Source organism: Triturus cristatus, chromosome 3_2, assembly GCF_964204655.1.
Source record: "Triturus cristatus chromosome 3_2, aTriCri1.1, whole genome shotgun sequence".
Classification (NCBI taxonomy): domain Eukaryota; kingdom Metazoa; phylum Chordata; class Amphibia; order Caudata; family Salamandridae; genus Triturus; species Triturus cristatus.
In genome coordinates this window covers 626,890,178-626,910,805 of record NC_140584.1, presented here as the reverse complement: position 1 = coordinate 626,910,805, position 20,628 = coordinate 626,890,178, and the positions used below count along the sequence as shown (strand labels likewise).

The following is a 20,628-nucleotide window of genomic DNA, read 5'->3' as shown; positions in this document are numbered from 1 at the left end:
CATTGTCCGGTCCCCCGACTCCAGCCACAGTATCCACACTGATGACTCTCATCACCAGCTCCTCCATGTCATCCAGCACGAGCTGTGGCGCTGGGCCCCAACCTCCAGTTTACATTGCTGCCTACTGGTTGGCTGCGAGTTTCTCCTTGGTCTTTCTCTTGATGTCATTTCATCGCCTCTTGACCGCATCCATTGTCCTCTTGTGCTCTCCGACGGCATTCACCTTGTCCACGATGTCCCGCCATATGCCAGTTTTGGTGCCCAATGACACGTTGGAGGTGACGAACAGTTGTTGTTGGTGTTCCATCACCTACGTGACAATGATCCTGTTCACCTGCGGACTGAACTTCGTCTTCCTCTTTTCCTTGTCCTTGCCCTTCCCTATCCCCGAGGTCCCGGGCTGGTCGTCCAGGGTGCTTGTGGTGTTGCACTCGTCGTCTGCGCCTGCTCCGGCTGCCTCCATGGTGCTTGGGTGTTGGTCAGTTCGTGTTTGGGTGTTTTTTCTACTTTTATGGTGATTTTTCCCACCTGCCAGGTGTGTGTTGCAGGCCTGGCGCTGCTTATCGCTGATTTCTTCATCGCGCTTTGGCCCATCGCAGGTTTTTTGGCATTGGGGTTTGTGTTTTTATCTCCATCAAGGTGGTTGTATCACGGGCATTGGCTGCGGTTTTGGCAAACTATCTCATGGGGCCACCTTGTTGTGAATTCCACGTTGACACGGGGTTGTTTTCCCGCGATAGGCTGCGATGTTGAGAGATGCGTTACGCTACTCTTACAGTAGTTATCTTGTGAATATACCCCTTAGTGTTCAGACTCGACGCCATGATCCAAGAGTCGGTCAGAGTGCAATTCCGGGTGCATTGGTGTAAAGTCAAGCACTTGTCATTGGGGCAGCATGGCACAGAGCCTCGGATAGAAGAAAGCTTAAATTATACTAATGAAGTCAGCGTGAGAGAGTGACGCTAACCGCAAAATCTTCCTGTGTGGGTCCCTCTCTATGTAAATAGGTGGCAGGCCATTTTTTTTTACATATACAGCTTGCTTCCATATTCCTCTGACTTCCTAGCCCTCTGAAAAACAGGGGTTACTTTTGCCAAATTCAGTGATACCCATTTGCTCGATTTCTTAAATGAAAAGGTATGGGTCAGCCTTGTCAACCTGGGAGCCTTGGGATACGCATATCTCTCTGCAGCAGTGGAAGTGACAGGCTTGCTCATGCCGTCCTCCATACCCATACCGCCTCAAACCTTGTACCTCTTGACCCCATTTCCAAAGAATATGAGAAGTTGTTGCTGGAGAAAAAGTCAGCAGCTTTTTAAAATCACCGCCCACCTGTGCTGTTGCCATCAATGCAGCAAAGGCCAAACACCCCTTTCTTGTAGTGCGGGGCCCTAGCTGGATTGACCACTTCAGGAGCAATACCCAATCAACATGTGACATTCTTGCACCACACCTGCAAATCTCCCACTGTGGTAGGCCAGTTGGTGCTAAAAGCCCTGCCAATGTCATCTTCTTTCTGTTCCCAACAATCCCGGAACATTGGCTGGATTACCAATCCGGAGCTGTAAACCTCGCTGCAGTAGGCCAGGATGACCATCACCGTAACCCATTCGTTAATGCTACTACTTGGATTACTGTTGATCAAATTACTGATTTTTACCCTCAATTGTGCTTGCCTAACATGTGCCAGACCCTATTCCATCAAACTGCTCTTCTTTAAGCACTGATAAGCCAGAATAGCTTCCAATTTTCTTTAAACCAGTCTACCTCATTCAAACTCAAGACTGAAATTTGCGTCATTTTGTTAGTAGCTGTGAAACCAACTGTGAAATTAAACACTGTTTAGTCCTTCTACACCTAAAGTAGCCCGCATACGTTGCTCAGCCATTTAATTTGCAGCCTACATGACACTGTTTCTAGTGGTCATTGAATCTCATCTATTCTTGGTGTATGGATGAACACTTAACAAAAATGACTGAAAGTATGTAGAGTTTTCTATGAAGTATTGGTAGAGGTTTATAGATTTCCAATTGAGTAGCTCGGAAGCGCATGGCAGGTTATAAATTATAGTACTTTCTTGGGTAGCCACACAATAATATAATTAATTACTATTAAAACACTATTTCAGATCAAAGATGTGTAGTACTCTTACATAGGCCTCAATAGAATTTCTGAAGAATTTAAAAATGGACATGGAATTTTTGTTAAATGTGTTAAACCCCTTCGACCAATTCAACCCATGAGATTTTGCCACAATCGCCTTTCTGCGCAGTCTATGGAAGACCATAGCCAGAGATTGTAAAATTAAGGGGGGGGGGGGCGATGGAACACAAGAAGCTGTGACATTAGCCATAATGGATGGGTGTTTTGGCTTGTGTCTGACTTCAGATGTTGTTTCTAACCATGGCTACGTTCATTTTCTGGTTTATTAGGTTTAGTATGCCATAATGAGCTATTGTCATGTGTCATGTCTTTTCAAGGTTTAGAAAGAGCCATACCTGCTGTCTTTGAGTCAAAACACCCACCATAGCCTTCTTGTGTTCTTGTGTTCTGGATCTGGTACAACAAGCGGGGGTATCAGTAAAATGTACCAAGGTAACCTCCACGAAGGGAACATCTGCACCGTATGCACGGTTAGTGTAAATAATGCCATAAAACTTAATAGGAAACTCTCCAACGTAACTTTTACAGCACTCATCAACTGGAAGTGCTTACAGTCTATGTGTAAAATTCCACCCAGCCATGAAGCAACCATGGAGCAACCCCATTCCTGTTGACCTCCTCTGATCCGTTTCCAAGGCCGTGAGATATTCTTCATCCATTTAACGACACAAGCAGATATGTGTATACTGATTTTTGATAAACAAATGATATAGATCCAATTGCAGCCTGATCACACATCCTCGGATAAAGAGCCCATGTTCAGTGTTGTGAAGTTCCTGCTGACGCTGATGTGAGACACACTGACCTACCAAGCAGGCCCTTTGGAAATCTAAATACAGTGTGGTCAGCAGACTGGTGCCTAAGGAAGCAAGGGCTGAGGGCAGGCTGCCACATATCGGGCCAGCCATTCAGCGGCACTGACCAGCTGCAAAACAAGCATTGTCACAGCCAAAAGGTCTGGAGAGGAGTAGGTTGGCGTCGATTTCAGCGCTGTTGATTGCACTGTGTATGTGTAATCCCAAGCAAATAAAATAAACTCTTTTTAAATATGGGACTCAGGTTTTTATTTCGCCTTGCAGTTTTATTGCATACATACGTGTGATTGTGCATGGCAATTGGTTCTAGTATAAAGGCGTGTGTAGGCACATTGTTTGGGTAAATAGTTTCTTATCGGGTAAGAGAGACACGGTGCCAGCATGCACGCTGTTTGGAAAGCGCTGACACTTTATTGTGTTGGAAGTGAGAAGAGTGTGACAAGGAGGGGGTGGCGGAGGAGGGCTGAATGGTGTTTGGTTGTGTTGTGAATGCAGATGCATAACTATAAAGATTGCTATCTTTCTCGTGAACTGCATATGGGCCTTGCCTGGGAATGTAAACCTTTAGTGAATTGTTCCACATTACAGGATGGGAAGCTTCCCACCTAGATATGACCCTAGTTTACAAGCTGCAAGTAAGTTTGATATGGGTTCTAAATTACATCTGGTGTGTTTTACGTATATTTTAGTCTCTATAATGTAAACAGTTAAATGCTTTTTGGGGGGAAATGTGTATTTAGGGCATCTAAAGGCAGCGTTTGTTTTCGTTCTTAACTATATTTTTCAATTGCAAAAGTTGCGGACATAGGCAAGCGCATTCTTTAAACAGTATACCTATATACGAAACATTTTCAATTTGAAAACATAAATTTAAACGAAAATACACGCTACCTTTCAAATGCCCTTAAGCACATTATCAAAAAACAATTGGAAAAGAGACAGGCAGTCTTTCAATTGGCATAAATGCACAGATAAATGTCAAAGTTTGAATAAATAAGCACATACTTTTTAATAAACCACAAACACGATGTAGAATGAGAATACTGTAGTTATTTAGCTAACAAGGGAAAGAAACACTGTCTTCTTAATTGCACACACTATATCCGAATAAAAAAATCTGTGTCTCTTTCTCTCGTTTGCTAAACTGCTAAAGTATTTTAACGCTACATCGCATTTAGACCTCATAGGAAGTATCGGCTTCTTCATTTAAATTTTCACATCTGTTAGTGTCTTTGTGCAAATGGAACTGGGATAGCAGGCAGATGCAGTGCAGCACTGTTTAAAAATACGATTGAATGTACGAGCGAGATTGCTCTACCCAAAATTGCACCAGTGAGGAAAAAAAACGAGCGGCACGCAGGTACAGTTTAAAATACAGAGCACAACTCGGAACACAAGCAGGAAAGTAAAACAAGTTAACAGCACTATAACATTTTGTATGTGACTGCATCACTGGAGTACTCAACCGCCAATGAAGAAAAGCAGTGAAGCATTTTCCAATGGCGGAGATGTCACATGCCTCCTCCCCCAGGACCTTATTCACAAGATAACCGTCTCCAGAATTTTCCATTCAAAACACTGCTTGCGCCATCCATTTACCAGCAAGCCCCCGGTTCGCCCTCTGTCCAGCCCCCTGGGTATGGGAGAACTGGACATAGCAATAACAACAAAATGCTCCTATTTGTCGGGTAGAGGGGTAATAATGAATAAACAGGGACGGCGTCGGCATCACTTCATCTCTGCTCACCTGAAAACACAAAAATTAAACTGACCTTGTATAATGTAACTAGTGCTTTTGTAAAGTGCTCAAATACCTTCAGGTCAGTCAAGTTTGCGCTCAATAAAAATGCCCACAAAAATGAATCTGACCTTGTGTAATGTAACCAGCTCTCATGTAAAGCGCTCCAACACCTTTGGGTCACTCAAATTGACATTATATAATAAAAAGTCTCACACTCCCTGGGGAGACGCTGTGAATGTGCTTAGAAATTAGAGCACTGAGAGGAGGAGGGCGACACAAAGTCTCAGTGAGGCGGGCATGCAGCGAAATGGGAGGAGGTAGGAGGGGTGAATGCTGCTCCCATTTGTCAGGTAGAGGGGAAATAATGAATAAACAGGGGCATAGGCATCACTTAATCTCCGCACACCTAAAAACAAAAATATTTACCTGACCTTGTGTGTAACTGGGGCTTTTGTAAAGCAAATGAATACCTATGGGTCAGACGAGTTTGCGCTCTATAAAATGGTAATCTTACATTTTATAAAGTAACTAATTCTCATGTAAAGCGCTCCAACATCTTCGGGTCGCTTGAGCTCACATTATATAAACAAGTTTCAGTGAAAATGTCATAGGAGTTGCCTAAGACTTGCCCTTAACTGTGCTGCAAGGTTGGGCTTCTGAAGGCCCGTTGACCAAGACTCGCAAGAGCAACACGTAGTGAACTGGAAGGCGCTTGGGGGAAATCCTTGCACTTTGAAGTCAGAGAAAATTAAAGAGGCAATTTTAAAATCAAAGTCTGAGGCGTCTGACATTATCTCTCGGTATTTGAGCGGGATGTGGAGATTAAGTGGCTGGCGCCGAAGCTGAACCAACAAAGATGGGCCAACAGTGACACAAGCAGGAATCAAAGAAAAAAAGTGTCCCCAAAATGTACACATAAACACACAAGCATAATGTTAACAGTAATTGGACAGTGCTCTGGGGACGAAATAAAACACAAAAAGGAGAGACAAAGGGGAAGAATTAAACACTGGCAAGCATGTATTTTTGAACGACAATCGAAGGGATGAATAAAAAGCCAATGGGTGGGCTGTAAGGCCACATAGTGAATACAGTATGTCTCGAAGAGACAGCCTATGAGTAGCAGAGGCTCGACCTAAAAACAATTTCCATTCAAGACACTCCATCCCCTGACAGCCCTTTCTTTTGCTAAAGCTCAAAATAATGTCCCAGATGTTGGTTCTGACAATGACACAGATCCTTCGCTTTTGGATAAAACTTCTCAACTTTGTGGGCCAGGAGAATGCTTTTTTGTTTGAATTCCATGAAGCACAGGGAGATGAGTAGGTTTGCTTCACAACACAGGAGGGTGAAGCTGGGATTAGAACAGGGCAGGTGGGTGTATGTGAGAATATCGAGAACAAAATGTGTGCTACTGGAATAGTCACAACTAAATTATCCTTAAGGAATTTATATACTTTAGTATAGATTTACCCTTCATAACTCTACAAATGTACATACATTAAAAATATACATTTTATCATGAAATATATGTGGAATAAAGTATAGTAAATGTTTACTTATATACATATACCTACTTTCAAACCAGTTTGGTAGTTGAAATTTTTCCGCAATATTATTGTTACACATTATTTAAAAAATGATATTCAGGAAGAAGGGACTGTTATAGGGCTACACATATGCAGAAAACAGGGCACTAAGCTTATTTTTTAGCACTATGGCAAAAAACGAGGAAATTAATTGTCACCCCATTTTTAAATATTTGAAAAACACCTTTTGCTTGTAAACCATTTTCCGTGTGTCCTAGATATGTTACTACAGAGAGACAGGTTCCCTATCACCCTTTTTAACAAAACCATAGAAAACCCCTAGAAAACAGATTTTGGACTATGTTTGCTACTTATGCAATAAAAAGACTTAGTCTTATCCAGAACTATTACATTTGAAAAGTTTGGGCCTTATTGTTTTTCCACTTCCTGGAATTAATGATAACGGGTGCCCTGATCATTCTATGGTTTGAGGATTGCTTGGAATTATAAAGTGTACCAGTGTACCTTGAGAATACCCTCAGAAAGGAGGAAATACAGTGGGAAATGGGAATTCTGCATTTGATTACTCTGGTAGTTGTCCATATTCTCTCAGAGTGTCACCTGGATATTCCAAGTGCTTTCAACAGCTGAAGGGTCTGGGCGAAACACACTGGATTCTTGGGGTTCTGATAAAGCTGATGACGCAGATGAGGCTGTAACTCCTGTTACTAGATCTATCTAGGTTAAAGCGCTACTGGCAAAGTGGAACTTAGTGTTACACACATACAACAAATTAGTATAAAACCTGTCTGGTTCATATTTAGTTGTACTGTGGAAATATGGATTTTTCTGGTCAGTTATGTCCCCTATCTTGGACCCCAACGGTTCTATGTACATGTTACAAGTACATGTATGTTCCCTCCAGTTCCAGTTATGAAGACGCAAATACATGTGCGTCCACCGTCAACATGCCCTCTGTCAGATCCACCATGAATAGGCCGGATATTCCATTCCTAAGTACAAAAGGCCACCGCCTTTATATGGCTCACTTATGCCATTTTACAGTCCAGGCAAGTAGGCCCTGATTCTGTCATCAAACTCTTCTTGCCTTCTGCCTCTGAAAGCTCCAGTCTGAGCCTGCATCTGTGACCATGAACTTTGTCTCATTCTCTGCGCGGCTCATGAAGCCTGACATCAGCCTATTCTCTGCCAAGAACTGTATTTCACCTTCGAATTATCTGCTTCCCCCTCAGCCGATGCATTCCTGCCTAGTAGTTTAAGTAAACATTCTTCCAGCTACCAAGCAAAGGGCCCGGCTTCTCTGTCTTAATACAAGTAATTCATAGCCCTGTTACTATGGAAGATTCCTGCCCTCGCATTTAGTGTAGACACTTAGACGCTTGTACACTCACGCACAGTCAGTATAGAATAGATTCTGTCCGAGAGTCCTTCCTTTGTGGATAACATAGTTCTTTAAACATAGGATGTTAGATATGATTTGGGATTAGGTTGACTTGACCCCCCAGACTTTTTGTCTCCACATGTAGAGCTAAATGTCAAGTCCCCTTCACCCCCTAGTTACACGTCAATCACACGTCATAATGCTGCGCGCGCATCTATGCCAAGTATTATCTTATAGATCCACCTATACATGACATCACAACCAATTATGTTCCTTTTTACTCCTTATTACACCCATTTTTTGGTTACGTAGATATATCGTCATTTTCCTTGTCAATTGTTACGCCTACTGTATTCACTTCATTGTAATGTATGTTCTATAAAAGCCATTTCATGTCAATAATGTATGTACTTCACTTCCTGAACCTTCGTGGTGACGGAACTTGGAGCATCCGATTATAATCGAGTATTGGAATAAAGCCCATTCCGAAACTCTAATACCACGGATTCTGCCTCTCATTTTACTGAGCTATTTTACTATGTTTCTGTATCAAATTCAGTCCCGGTAAAGGAAAATTATTTACCACATGAATGGCGCCCGAACAGGGACACTTTCTCATCTCACGCGCCGGCGGTGAGTTGCAGGCCCGGTCTCCTGCCACAGCTGGACGGACAATAACGCGTACCAGCAGGATTTCCTGTATCTCCCTCCGGTCAAGCGGGGGCGACTGAGGCTGCGATCGACACCCAGACGAGGCGGTGAGAAGTGCGAAGTATCCCGACCAGAGCCTAGCTGAGAGAGCAAGATCCGAGGTATACAGAGGCCCACCAGTGTCTGAAGTCCCAAGTCGAGTCCAGTGTCCGACGAGTCGAGTCGAGTCCAGTCTGATTCAAGTTCAAGTTACCGAGGCCTTCCGTTTCCGAAGCTACCCGGTGAGTACCATTGCTGGGGAGGCATTTCTGACGTGCACATAGGTTGTGCCGGTCAAGACGGGTTTGGGTACACAAATCCGGTCTGCACTGTTTTAGCAGTGTATCTGTACTGTTTAGCAGTATATCAAGTATTCCGAAGTATCTAGTTATTGTCAAGAATTAAGCTTGGTGATTAGTTATGCAGACGATCATCATTGTTGTTTCAGTTAAAGGTTTAATGTCTAAATGTTAAATGTGTTTAAATACGTTCTGTATATTGTGGTATGAATGACTGTTCATTATCGTGTTTATTGTATTAAGTCTGTTCAAATTCAAGTATCAGGTCAGTTGGTCAAAATCAAGTATAAGGTCAGTTTTCAATATGCCGCTCTTTTCGAAATTAAGACAGATCACCACCAGAAAAGGGGTACTCGAAGAGGCCGTTCCTATTCCTCCTAGGGACACTCCAGGGTACTTCATGTATCATAAACATGGCCTAGACGCCATATTATTTCTTGATTTATGGGTAGACTATACCAAGGAATTACCAGAAAGTCAGAGGTGGCCCACAGCGGGAACCTGGGATGCGGAATGCATCATAAAAGTAGAAGAAGAGTTATGGAAAAGAAAGGTCAGACAGTCACAGAAAGATGCCATTGAATTATGGCGTAAAGAATCACATAGACGAACAGAAAAAGCACGTAGACTGGAAGAGAAGAGTAAAGAGAATTCCAATAAAGTTCAAGAAAATCTATTAATTGAGGAAGGTATCCGAGTGAAATCAGAACAAGTAGATAGACAAAGAAATGCCCTTATGAATGGTATGTATCCCCTTCTGGTCGAAGGATTACCTAAGGCTACTCCAGAGATACCGAAAGACTTGCCAACCCCATTATTTCCAATAAAGGTACATCCAAGGGGGCATCCTAGAACCGCAGAAGATGTTTTTCTTTCCTCATATTTAGATGACGCAGCTCCCGAGTATGCTAATTCCGCCCCGCATAGACCGCATACCAGGGAGGTCCAACGCCAAGATCCAGTACCCGTATCGTTACAGCAACAAGTTCTGACACAAGTTCCGGCAAGCACATCTGTTTCTGCATCCGCTCCTACAGCTACTTCTATAGCTGTGTCCACACCTGTAGTTGCTGTGTCACGTTCGACGAATCCTTTCACACCCGACACCCCAGATGGGGCCACGGGAGGTGCTACCAATATTTTTTCTACGCCACCCAGAATAAATAAACTTACTTTTCAAGAGTCAGCACATTCACGTACACCCAAACTCATAAGTGCCCGTGCGCTGAAGGAACTTCTTATAGATTGCAGATATGACCCCGTGCCCGGTAAAGAGGACGAAATGACCCTAGCATCATTACGTATCAGACGAGCCGCAGTGTATTTAGGGAAGTTACCAGGAATGACTGCGCATCTAGATAAAATATACCATTTTGTCCAAACAGGGCGAGATCCAGAATGTATTCACAGAGCTATGGAATACCAGAAAGTAGAGATACAGGGGGAACTGTTACGTTTCCTCATAAACTGTGTGATCAGAAATCAAGACCGACCGGGGGTAGACCCGGAAGCAATGCAAATTCTTACAAGATGGAGCCAGAATATATCAGAAGGGAGACATGATAAACAAAATTGTATAATAGCCATGTGCCGAAAGATCCGTAAAGAAATAGAACGCCTACACGAAGAGAGATTAGAGGTAGACGAGTTCGAACAAAGCGAGGAAGAAGGGTCAGGACCGCCCACAGGACAGTCAGAAACTATAGCCTATGTAGGTAAAAGAAGATCTTATAATAGTACGAGATGTCTTATTGACCCGATACGCCCGATATGTCCAGACAATAACAGGGGTTTCCCAACACCCATAGTCCATATAAGGTCTAACGAGCATTCGTTCCAAACAGCTGACAAACTACTCCGAGAACGAAGGGGTTATCATTTTCTCGATTCTATGGATGAACAAGATTTAGCCAGGGCAGCTGTCCATTGGGTGGACAGTCCCGGAAAATATAGTGATGATACAGTAGTACGCACATTTTTGAATCTCACCCCAGATGAACAGAGGTTAGCTGGGATTTATATGATTCAACAACTCATTATACTATATCGGAGTCAACATTCAGATCCTGGTCCCTTACCCGACATATTGACTGAATTACTCACGAATAGATGGAGAGGTTCAGGTACTAAATTAATTAAAGAAATTCTAGAATCAAGAAAGCAGTATATTCTTTTTGTATGTTCAGAACATGTTTCATTGCCCGTCAAGGAAAGAACCACGTATCACATGGATAGACAGAATCCCTTACGAGAAGTGCACCCAATAAAGGGCGAGGACAACGAGTTCAAGCGCGTATTTGTATACACGCCCATATCGAAAATAGAATTGTTACAAATGAAGAAAGTGGTAACCAGTCATGACAAAGACCCAGCGGGTTTTCACCGAGAAATTAAAGACATGTTACTCATGGGGGAGTATACCTATCCCGACATTATGACAATACTGAAGGTATTGATGCCTGCTGGTATTTACGAAAAACTCAAGGAAAAAGAGTGGGAGGTAGGAGACCAAAAGATAGAATGGTCAGCATTAGAAGCAGAAGAAAAGGCCCGAACTGCAGGAGCAGGGCTTGGGGACAAAACTAAGGCATTACCAGGTTTACTAGTACAGGTACTGCCACGTTTATTAACTACGAAAAAGGAAGATTGGGGTACAATTTCAGCCTGTAAACAGAAGCAAGATGAAGACACTAGTGATTACTATGCCCGATTTGAAAAATGTTTTGGTATAAATAGTGGCATAAAAGCAAGTAGCGAATCATACCCACATCTGTTTGTAACAAAATTAGTAGAAAATGCCCTGCCACCAGTAAAGAATAGAGTATTAAAATTCGAGAGTACCTGGCAAGGCAACACTCCATCACAAATGTTACAAGTGTTACAGTACCATCATAATAGAATTAGAGAGGAACAAGAACATGAACACAGACGCATGAAAGACACAAAAATGAAAATGCTAGTTTCTCAGACAGTTCCAGCTGAAGGACATAAAAAGGGTATGACACATTCTGATTCAGCAGGACCTGTAAAAGGGACATGCAATTATTGTAAAAAGCCAGGTCATTACGTACACGATTGTCCAGTTTTAAAACATAATATCGCCATAGGTAAAACGCAAGAAAGATCACGGCCACTTAGACAAGATCAGAATGAACAAGGAGCTCTGCAGCATGCCCAGGCCATGCCAGCCGCACAACAGCCAATACAGTTTGTGCCAGCTGCACCAGCGTTGCCTGTTGCTGCCACACAGACAACAACACGACAAATGTATCAGACCGCACAGTATGAATACCCTGAGTACCAGCGTTACGCATGAACTAGCCTAGAGAGGGAAGTTGACTTACCCCTTATCGAGATACCAGTAGACCAAGAAGGACCTTATATACATAGTGAATTGTTAGGCCAAGACAGAAAATTTTTACTCGATACCGGGGCAAGTCGAACAACCATAAAACGTAGTGAGGTTCCAGGGGCACCCCTCTCAGGCTCACAAAATATTTCCCTTGGTTTTTCAGGAAAACCTATTGTTAATGAAGTGTCACAACCTCTGCCACTTACGATAGGACCTCTGACCCGAACTACAGATTTATTGCTTACTAAATCATGTCCAGAAAATCTATTAGGAATAAAAACGTTAAAAGCTCTAGGAGCCATAATATGTTGTTCTCCGGAAGGAGTAAGATTGTTTTTACGTGATTTTAAAGGTCACTATGTATCTAGAGACATGGATCCCCGACTGCAGACTTTACCGACACATCTATGGGCACAAGGCCCTACTGATGTTGGTTGCATGAATATTACACCATATCGAGTCACATTAAAGGCAGGAGTGGTGCTACCACGAATGCGACAATACAAGTTACCGCCAGATGCTGTAGTGGCTTTACTACAAATCATTGACGAGCTCATTACCCAAGGAGTAGTTGTAGAAACAGACTCCAATGTATGTAATTCCCCGATAATTCCGATTCTTAAACGAACAGATCCTAAGGCCCCGCCAGTATATCGACTGGTTATTGATCTGCGCGAATTAAACAAATGCATTGTGCCACAATTCCCTGTGGTCCCAGATATCTCGTCATTACTGACAGCCATTGATTCCGAAGCAACATTCTTTACTGTAATCGATCTCAAGAATGCCTTTTTCAGCGTCCCAATAGATCCGGAAAGCCAATATTTATTCGGATTTAGTTTAAATGGACGTAGCTTTAAATTCACACGCGCACCTCAAGGATTTACAGAAAGCCCCAGCATCTATAGCCAAGCACTGAAACGAGAACTTGACAGTATCCACATGCCAGTTAACACTGCTCTGCTTCAATACGTCGATGATCTGCTGATCACCGCCCGAAGCGAACCTGAATGTGAAAAAGCATCACTGACAGTTTTAAAATTTCTAGCCGAAAAGGGACACAAGGTGTCCCCTTCTAAGCTGCAATTCTGTGTCCAGCGAGTTGTTTATCTTGGACACTCGCTGTCCAAGGAGGGAAGGCAGCTTACACCAGACCGCATTCAGTTAATAGCTAACATGCCAATACCCAAGACACAAAAGGAGGTGCGGGCTTTCATAGGCCTCACTTCATACTGTAGACAGTGGATCCCGCAATATGCATTTCTAGCAAAACCACTCATTCAGTTGACAACCCAGGAGGCAGCCACATCGACTGTTCTCCCTTGGACCCAGGAACATACGCAAGCTTTTGAAAGCCTAAAGAAAACTTTATGTCAAGCACCTGTTTTAGCAACGCCATGTTACAGAAAACAGTTTACACTCTTTGTTACAGAACGCGAAGGTACTGCTTTGTCAGTACTCACACAGGAACAAGCAGGAGCACGCAAACCATGTGCTTATTTTTCTAGTACATTAGATCCCGTAGCCCAGGCTTTGCCTGCATGCCTGAAATCAGTAGCAGCGACAGCTTTAGCAATCAGACAAAGCGATGCCATAGTGTTAGGACATCCATTGACAGTTCAAGTACCACATGCAGTAGAGGTTCTTGTAAATAGAACGCAAACACAACACTTGACTATAGCACGACTCACAGGGTACGAACTTACACTGTTTCAGCCACATATAGAAATCAGACGCTGTAACACATTGAATCCTGCCACACTTTTGCCAGTAACCGGAACAGATCCACTAGCCCATGACTGTATTGAAGTTATTACTATAACGACGAAACCTAGACAAGACTTGACAGATGTTCCATTGTCAGATCCAGACCTGACATTGTATGTAGATGGTTCATGTATGAGAACAAGTACAGGAGAGTTGGTGGCTGCTTACTCAGTCACAACAGATACTGAAGTCATTGAAACAAATCGTATAAATACTTTGTCAGCTCAAGCCGCAGAGCTTATTGCTCTGACACAAGCCTGTATTCAAGCCACAAGTAAAAAAGTCAACATATACACTGATTCACGTTATGCATTCGGAGTTGTACATGACTTCGGCGTGCTGTGGCGAGAGAGAGGTTATTTAACTTCCCACGGTGCCCACATTCAGCACGGACCCCTCATTCATGCCTTATTAGATGCAATACATCTACCTATTGCAATATCGATTATGAAATGCAAAGCACATACGAAAGTTACTGATATCATTTCTCAAGGCAATGATCTAGCTGATAGAACAGCTAAACAGACTGCTCAAACACAAACATCCGACATGACAAAGACAATAGTCCCGATGCCGACACATTGTATGACAGTTAAAGATCCTACTCTTGACGTAATTGACATACAGACACATGCTACACCAGACGAAATAAAGAAATGGACTGAATTAGGAGGGATCCAAACGGACCAAGGATGGATGATGAAAGAAAAGTCTGTATGGTTCCTTCCTGATTCAATGGTCCAAGTCATTATTAACACTATCCATAGTCCAGCGCATCTAGGAGAGAAAGCTATGCTAGACAGCATTCAACACATTTGGTTCAATAAACATTTACGAGCAGCAGCCAAACAAAAAGTCCGTACCTGTATGATCTGTTGCCAGTTCAACCCAGGAAAAAGCGTTCCCGTAGAACAGGGTGGATTTCATCCTCCTGATCACCCTTTTGAAGTCCTCCAGATGGATTATATCCAGATGGAACGATGTCGAGGATTCAAATATGTTCTCGTAGTTGTCTGCGCTCTGTCTCGTTGGACGGAGGCATACCCGGTTTCAGATTACACTGCCCCGACTACTGCCAAACAGTTAGTTCGAGAATTCTTCCCACGCTACGGTTTACCACGTGTTGTCTACTCAGATAACGGCCAGCCGTTCTCATCCGAATTAATGAAACATGTTTCACTTCTGCTAGGATATCAGTGGAAATTCCACTGTGTCCGACACCCCGAAGCAGCAGGTCTCGTAGAAAGACATAATCAGATACTGAAAATCAGACTGTCCAAAATATGCAGAGAGAAAGGGGTCGACTGGATAGTAGCATTACCAGTTGCACTTTTTTACATGAGAATGGTAGCGCACTCTAGAACAGGGCTATCCCCGTATGAGGTGATCTTCGGCAGACCACCAAATATGTGGGGGACGCCTGTACCACGCAAAATAACTGATATTGACTGTAATATGCTGACAGATTACTTGGCTTCCTTGATGTCTGCACTACAATCTTGTCGTTCACAGGTTGCTGCAGCATTTCCCGACAACACTGAGGTGAAACCCCATGACGTAGTTCCGGGTGATATTGTATTTGTGAGAAACTTCGACCGAAAGACTCAGCTGGAGCCCAGGTGGAAGACACCCAAGTTGGTTCTGCTGACCACAAGAACAGCCGTGAAGATCGAGGGCCGCAAGGGCTGGATTCATTCAAGTCATATCAAGAAATTCCATGGACAATCCTCGGATATAGACATTGTGCCCTGCACTCCCTCACAGACTGATTCAAAACTTCCTTTGGTGGAAAAAACTGAAAGCGAACTCTACAAAGTTAAGTTGAGGCCTAGAACGTCAGACGGTTTGATTGTTTAAGTCCTCTCCTAGGTGAAGCGGTTGAATCTGTCTCTGACATGTATCCTCTAGACCTGAATCATGGACAGTCACGAAAAATGATGAAACGACAGGCGTATTGTAAATCACTGCGTAGCCACTGTATAGTGACATTATTAATTTTGTTTTCCTTAAGTCTTTTAATAATTATTACTAGTATGTTGTTGCACATATATTACCCTATTGCCAGAAATGTTCACAATGTTATTGCAGAACATTCTTTTAGTGACTTACCCCCGCATGAATTGTCCTATAGACTTGCGCTGCGCAATAACACTTTCATTAGTATGTTACATCATTCCCATCAGACTAGTAATGCAACTAATTGTTGGGTGTGTGGCCGACTCCCTCCCTATCAGAATTATGAAGGAGTCTTGCCTTTCTTTCCACATCCGTTTACACATAATGGCTCCTGTGGAGCATGGTTTAGCTTAATCAATTCCATAGACTCAGACACCGCAGTTTTCCAAGATCAGTGGGTATGGGGAAACCTGAACCTAGTTTTACTCAAGGTCTGCTACCCTGACAAGGAGGGTCGCCCCAAAAGAACAGGAACCGATCTAGAAAATGAAGTATATGGATTAGGTAATTTTACACCCAATCTCATGATTCTAAATGTCGTAACCGAAGTTGAACTAGTCTTACCCACCATGTCAGTATTCCCAGCAAAAGGTGAATTGTGTGTAAGAAAGGTTGGTTCCATACATATGGGCCATAGTCAATGCACTACTACAGTAGAATTCAGTGATCAAGGCAAATCCTCGTTCAGAGCTTATCGCCACTCCTACTTTATATGTGGTCAGACTGCATATATGCGTCTACCTCTAGATTGGGATGGTACCTGCTACATTGCATTCCTTTTGCCACCTGTTTTCCTAGCTCCTCCTGATTATTACAGAAATATTCATTTAGTACACAATAGAGAGCGGAGAGATCTCCCAATTGTCGATTATACTGAGACGGCATGGGAAAAATACACAGATTTCAATAAAGGCATCTTTCCCTATATAGGTACAGTTACCAATAGTAAGCTGATACGTAGATTAACTAGAACCCTTGAAGCAGTAGTGAATGAAACTATTTCCGCCTTAGGCAATTTAACAGAAGAGCAGTCTGCTATGCGGATTGTTGTGCTTCAAAATCGTCTTGTCCTTGACGTCATCCTGGCTGATAGGGGCGGAGCTTGTAGGGTCATCGGATCAAGCTGCTGCGTATTCATACCAGAGAATTCGCCATCTGTATATAAAGCTATAACTCGCCTTCACAAGATTGTAAGCCAGATACACCAGAACCCAGGCACTTGGACTTGGTCCAATTGGTTATGGAGTGTGATATCCGCCTGGGGATGGAGAGTTCTATCCTTCCTAGGTATTGGCCTTCTCATACTATTCAGTTGCTGTCTATGTCTGCAATGTGGACCAGCGATTTGTGGTCTGTGTGCCACATCGTGTATTCCACCACCAAGATTTCATTCAAGACCCCGGAAGAAGAAAGAAGAACAAATGATGCTATATGAACAAATCGATGGATTAATGAAGATTGATGTCTCTTGATGGGCAAGTAGGGGACAAGGAGGGAATGTGGAAATATGGATTTTTCTGGTCAGTTATGTCCCCTATCTTGGACCCCAACGGTTCTATGTACATGTTACAAGTACATGTATGTTCCCTCCAGTTCCAGTTATGAAGACGCAAATACATGTGCGTCCACCGTCAACATGCCCTCTGTCAGATCCACCATGAATAGGCCGGATATTCCATTCCTAAGTACAAAAGGCCACCGCCTTTATATGGCTCACTTATGCCATTTTACAGTCCAGGCAAGTAGGCCCTGATTCTGTCATCAAACTCTTCTTGCCTTCTGCCTCTGAAAGCTCCAGTCTGAGCCTGCATCTGTGACCATGAACTTTGTCTCATTCTCTGCGCGGCTCATGAAGCCTGACATCAGCCTATTCTCTGCCAAGAACTGTATTTCACCTTCGAATTATCTGCTTCCCCCTCAGCCGATGCATTCCTGCCTAGTAGTTTAAGTAAACATTCTTCCAGCTACCAAGCAAAGGGCCCGACTTCTCTGTCTTAATACAAGTAATTCATAGCCCTGTTACTATGGAAGATTCCTGCCCTCGCATTTAGTGTAGACACTTAGACGCTTGTACACTCACGCACAGTCAGTATAGAATAGATTCTGTCCGAGAGTCCTTCCTTTGTGGATAACATAGTTCTTTAAACATAGGATGTTAGATATGATTTGGGATTAGGTTGACTTGACCCCCCAGACTTTTTGTCTCCACATGTAGAGCTAAATGTCAAGTCCCCTTCACCCCCTAGTTACACGTCAATCACACGTCATAATGCTGCGCGCGCATCTATGCCAAGTATTATCTTATAGATCCACCTATACATGACATCACAACCAATTATGTTCCTTTTTACTCCTTATTACACCCATTTTTTGGTTACGTAGATATATCGTCATTTTCCTTGTCAATTGTTACGCCTACTGTATTCACTTCATTGTAATGTATGTTCTATAAAAGCCATTTCATGTCAATAATGTATGTACTTCACTTCCTGAACCTTCGTGGTGACGGAACTTGGAGCATCCGATTATAATCGAGTATTGGAATAAAGCCCATTCCGAAACTCTAATACCACGGATTCTGCCTCTCATTTTACTGAGCTATTTTACTATGTTTCTGTATCAAATTCAGTCCCAGTAAAGGAAAATTATTTACCACAGTACATAACAACAATATTAATGTAAAGTTAGTTTTCTAGGAATGTTTTAAAAAACAGTATTACAATTTTGTGAATTTTGTTTACAATAGGTAGGAACATTCAGAGAATATAAACTTGGGGTTGGTAAAGTTTTAATTCCAAAGGCCGAATTGGGTGAGTCCATGATGTTTGTGCAAATCAAAGTTGAAAAGTTAGAATTTTCGTTTGAAAATTCTCCCGCAACAAGCAAATGTAAAGAATTTTATTTTCAGCAAAATAAGTGAAAAATAAAAGTTCTAACGGCATTTCATTTACATTTTTGAACTATAAAACCACAAAATGCCCAGTTTCTCTTTCTCCCAAGAAAAAAAAAAAAATTGCAGAAATTTTCTCCCACATTGTTTTAAACTTCACAAAGTGTGCAAAACTGAATTCCCACAACATCTCACGGTCCTGATTAAAATATCAAACGCAATCAAACAGCGAAGAGGAGGATATTTTTAGATGTCATGCTTGCGAAAACATAAAAAGTGCACAGCTTGTATTGTCTCTTAAGTTAGTACTTTTTGGAAATTAAATTGACTTAAAAAAAATTAAGTGGAGGACAGCTGAAGCCTGCTTGAATGGTAAATAGAGACATGCAAAAACACAGTACATATTTTGAATGGGTGGTGAGCGTAGGGAGTTATCGGTGTTAAAATGCCCATAAACATTGAATAGTAAGAGGAGAAAAGGTATACAAGATGGCAGAAAAGTATTTCACCTGGAAAAAGGATATGCAATCCTCAAGGTCTTCAGTGATGGATGTGCTGCTGGCTGTTTGCGTCTGGTCAGAACTGTTACCAACTACAAAAAAACAACCAAAAGCCGTGAAATGTAAGGAAAAACACAAAGGGAAAAATGAGATAACAGGAATTGGAGATCACACTGAACACTTTTGAGCCTCATTATGAGTGGTACAAATTTGGTATGATATTTACAAGCCCACATAAAATCCAACTATGCTGGGTTGCAATTCATCAGGTTCAATAAATAAGTCCCAATTTGTTCCCAATATTAGGAAATGATTAGCTGATTTATTTTTGCATACCACTAAAATCAACAAGTCCTGGTTATTATTAGGCTTTTCCACCCTAATATAATTTCAGCTTAATCTGCCAAAATGTATCCGGGGAAAACTGCAATAGTGAGGTGTCATTCAGTATACTCCTAATTCCAGTATGTGTGGTAACTACTATTAACACACTTACTGAAAGTAACCACACCATTGGCAATGAGGTCCTATTTGTATTCTTTTTAACACCACTTATTCAAATTCGTCAGTCTCACATCACATCAGCAAGTTTTGACCATCAAATAATCATACTACCCTTCTTCAGGACTCTGTACATGTACACCTTAAATTAAATGGCATATTTGTCACTTGTTAAGCGTTAGTTTTCTCAAATGGAAGCTTGACATTATCCTGTTAGGTCTGAAGTCTGTAATTAGGGATTTACCTTGACCAAGTTTCTTGAAGTACTGCAAACATGATGTGATGTACCGGACATCCTGAAATGCACTGCTGCTCCTGGCCTGGTGTCTATTGGTAGCTCTGCTCTGCGGCATATCACTGGGGAGTTAGAGAAACAATGAGAACAGAATGAGTTTCAAGATGTTTAGACTGAGACAAATTTATGTTCAGTCAGGGTAGGGGGCATAGGCAGATGTGTCTGGTAATCTTTGAGTCATAAACACATGGAAGGTGATCTTGCCCTAGTCCTGAAAGCCTTTCAGAGTCAACAGTCCAAATGCAAATCTCTAAAGGTCCCAATTCCCATTCCTTTGGCTTGTATACAGCCTACAGTATAGCAAGACATCCCTGTGTGCTAAAACATGATGGACCAGTGGCAATGTGATGGTGCATTTGCTTGGTCAAAAAATGGGTGTGCGAGACAACAGGTGGCGCAATGTTGCATAAGGCCATAATGCCAGGTTTATGTATCCTCAAAAAAGAGGAGACAGGAGGTGAGGCAATGGAAAACTTGAAGTGTAGTTAAAAGAGTGAAAACATAATGGCACTGTGTTAGGCTCAGATTGAGGTATCTACAGAATGGATCAACATATTAGGAGAGGTACTCTATTTTACCTACTTGGACAGGGACCCACAGCTGATGAAAAGATATTGTGAGTGAGTAGAAAACTTGCATGGAATGATCAGAAATCTACCTAAGCACAAGGAAGGTTATGATGCCTTCGTACAAATCGTGTAGGTGAAACATTTGGGGAGTCAGATCCT

At 42.4% G+C, this 20,628-nt stretch overlaps 1 protein-coding gene across 1 annotated transcript in view; it reads right to left on the bottom strand.

Annotated features, from left to right (window-relative positions):
• The window catches only part of LOC146857855 (uncharacterized), a 651,000-nt gene that overhangs the window by 373,157 nt on the left and 257,215 nt on the right, over positions 1 to 20,628 (bottom strand). The window contains exons 8-9 of the mRNA XM_085648551.1: positions 19,850 to 19,962; positions 19,114 to 19,196 (exon numbers count right to left, since the gene is read on the bottom strand). Of these exons, the coding sequence (XP_085504677.1) occupies positions 19,114 to 19,196; positions 19,850 to 19,962 (196 nt within the window). The remainder of the gene's footprint in view (positions 1 to 19,113; positions 19,197 to 19,849; positions 19,963 to 20,628) is intronic.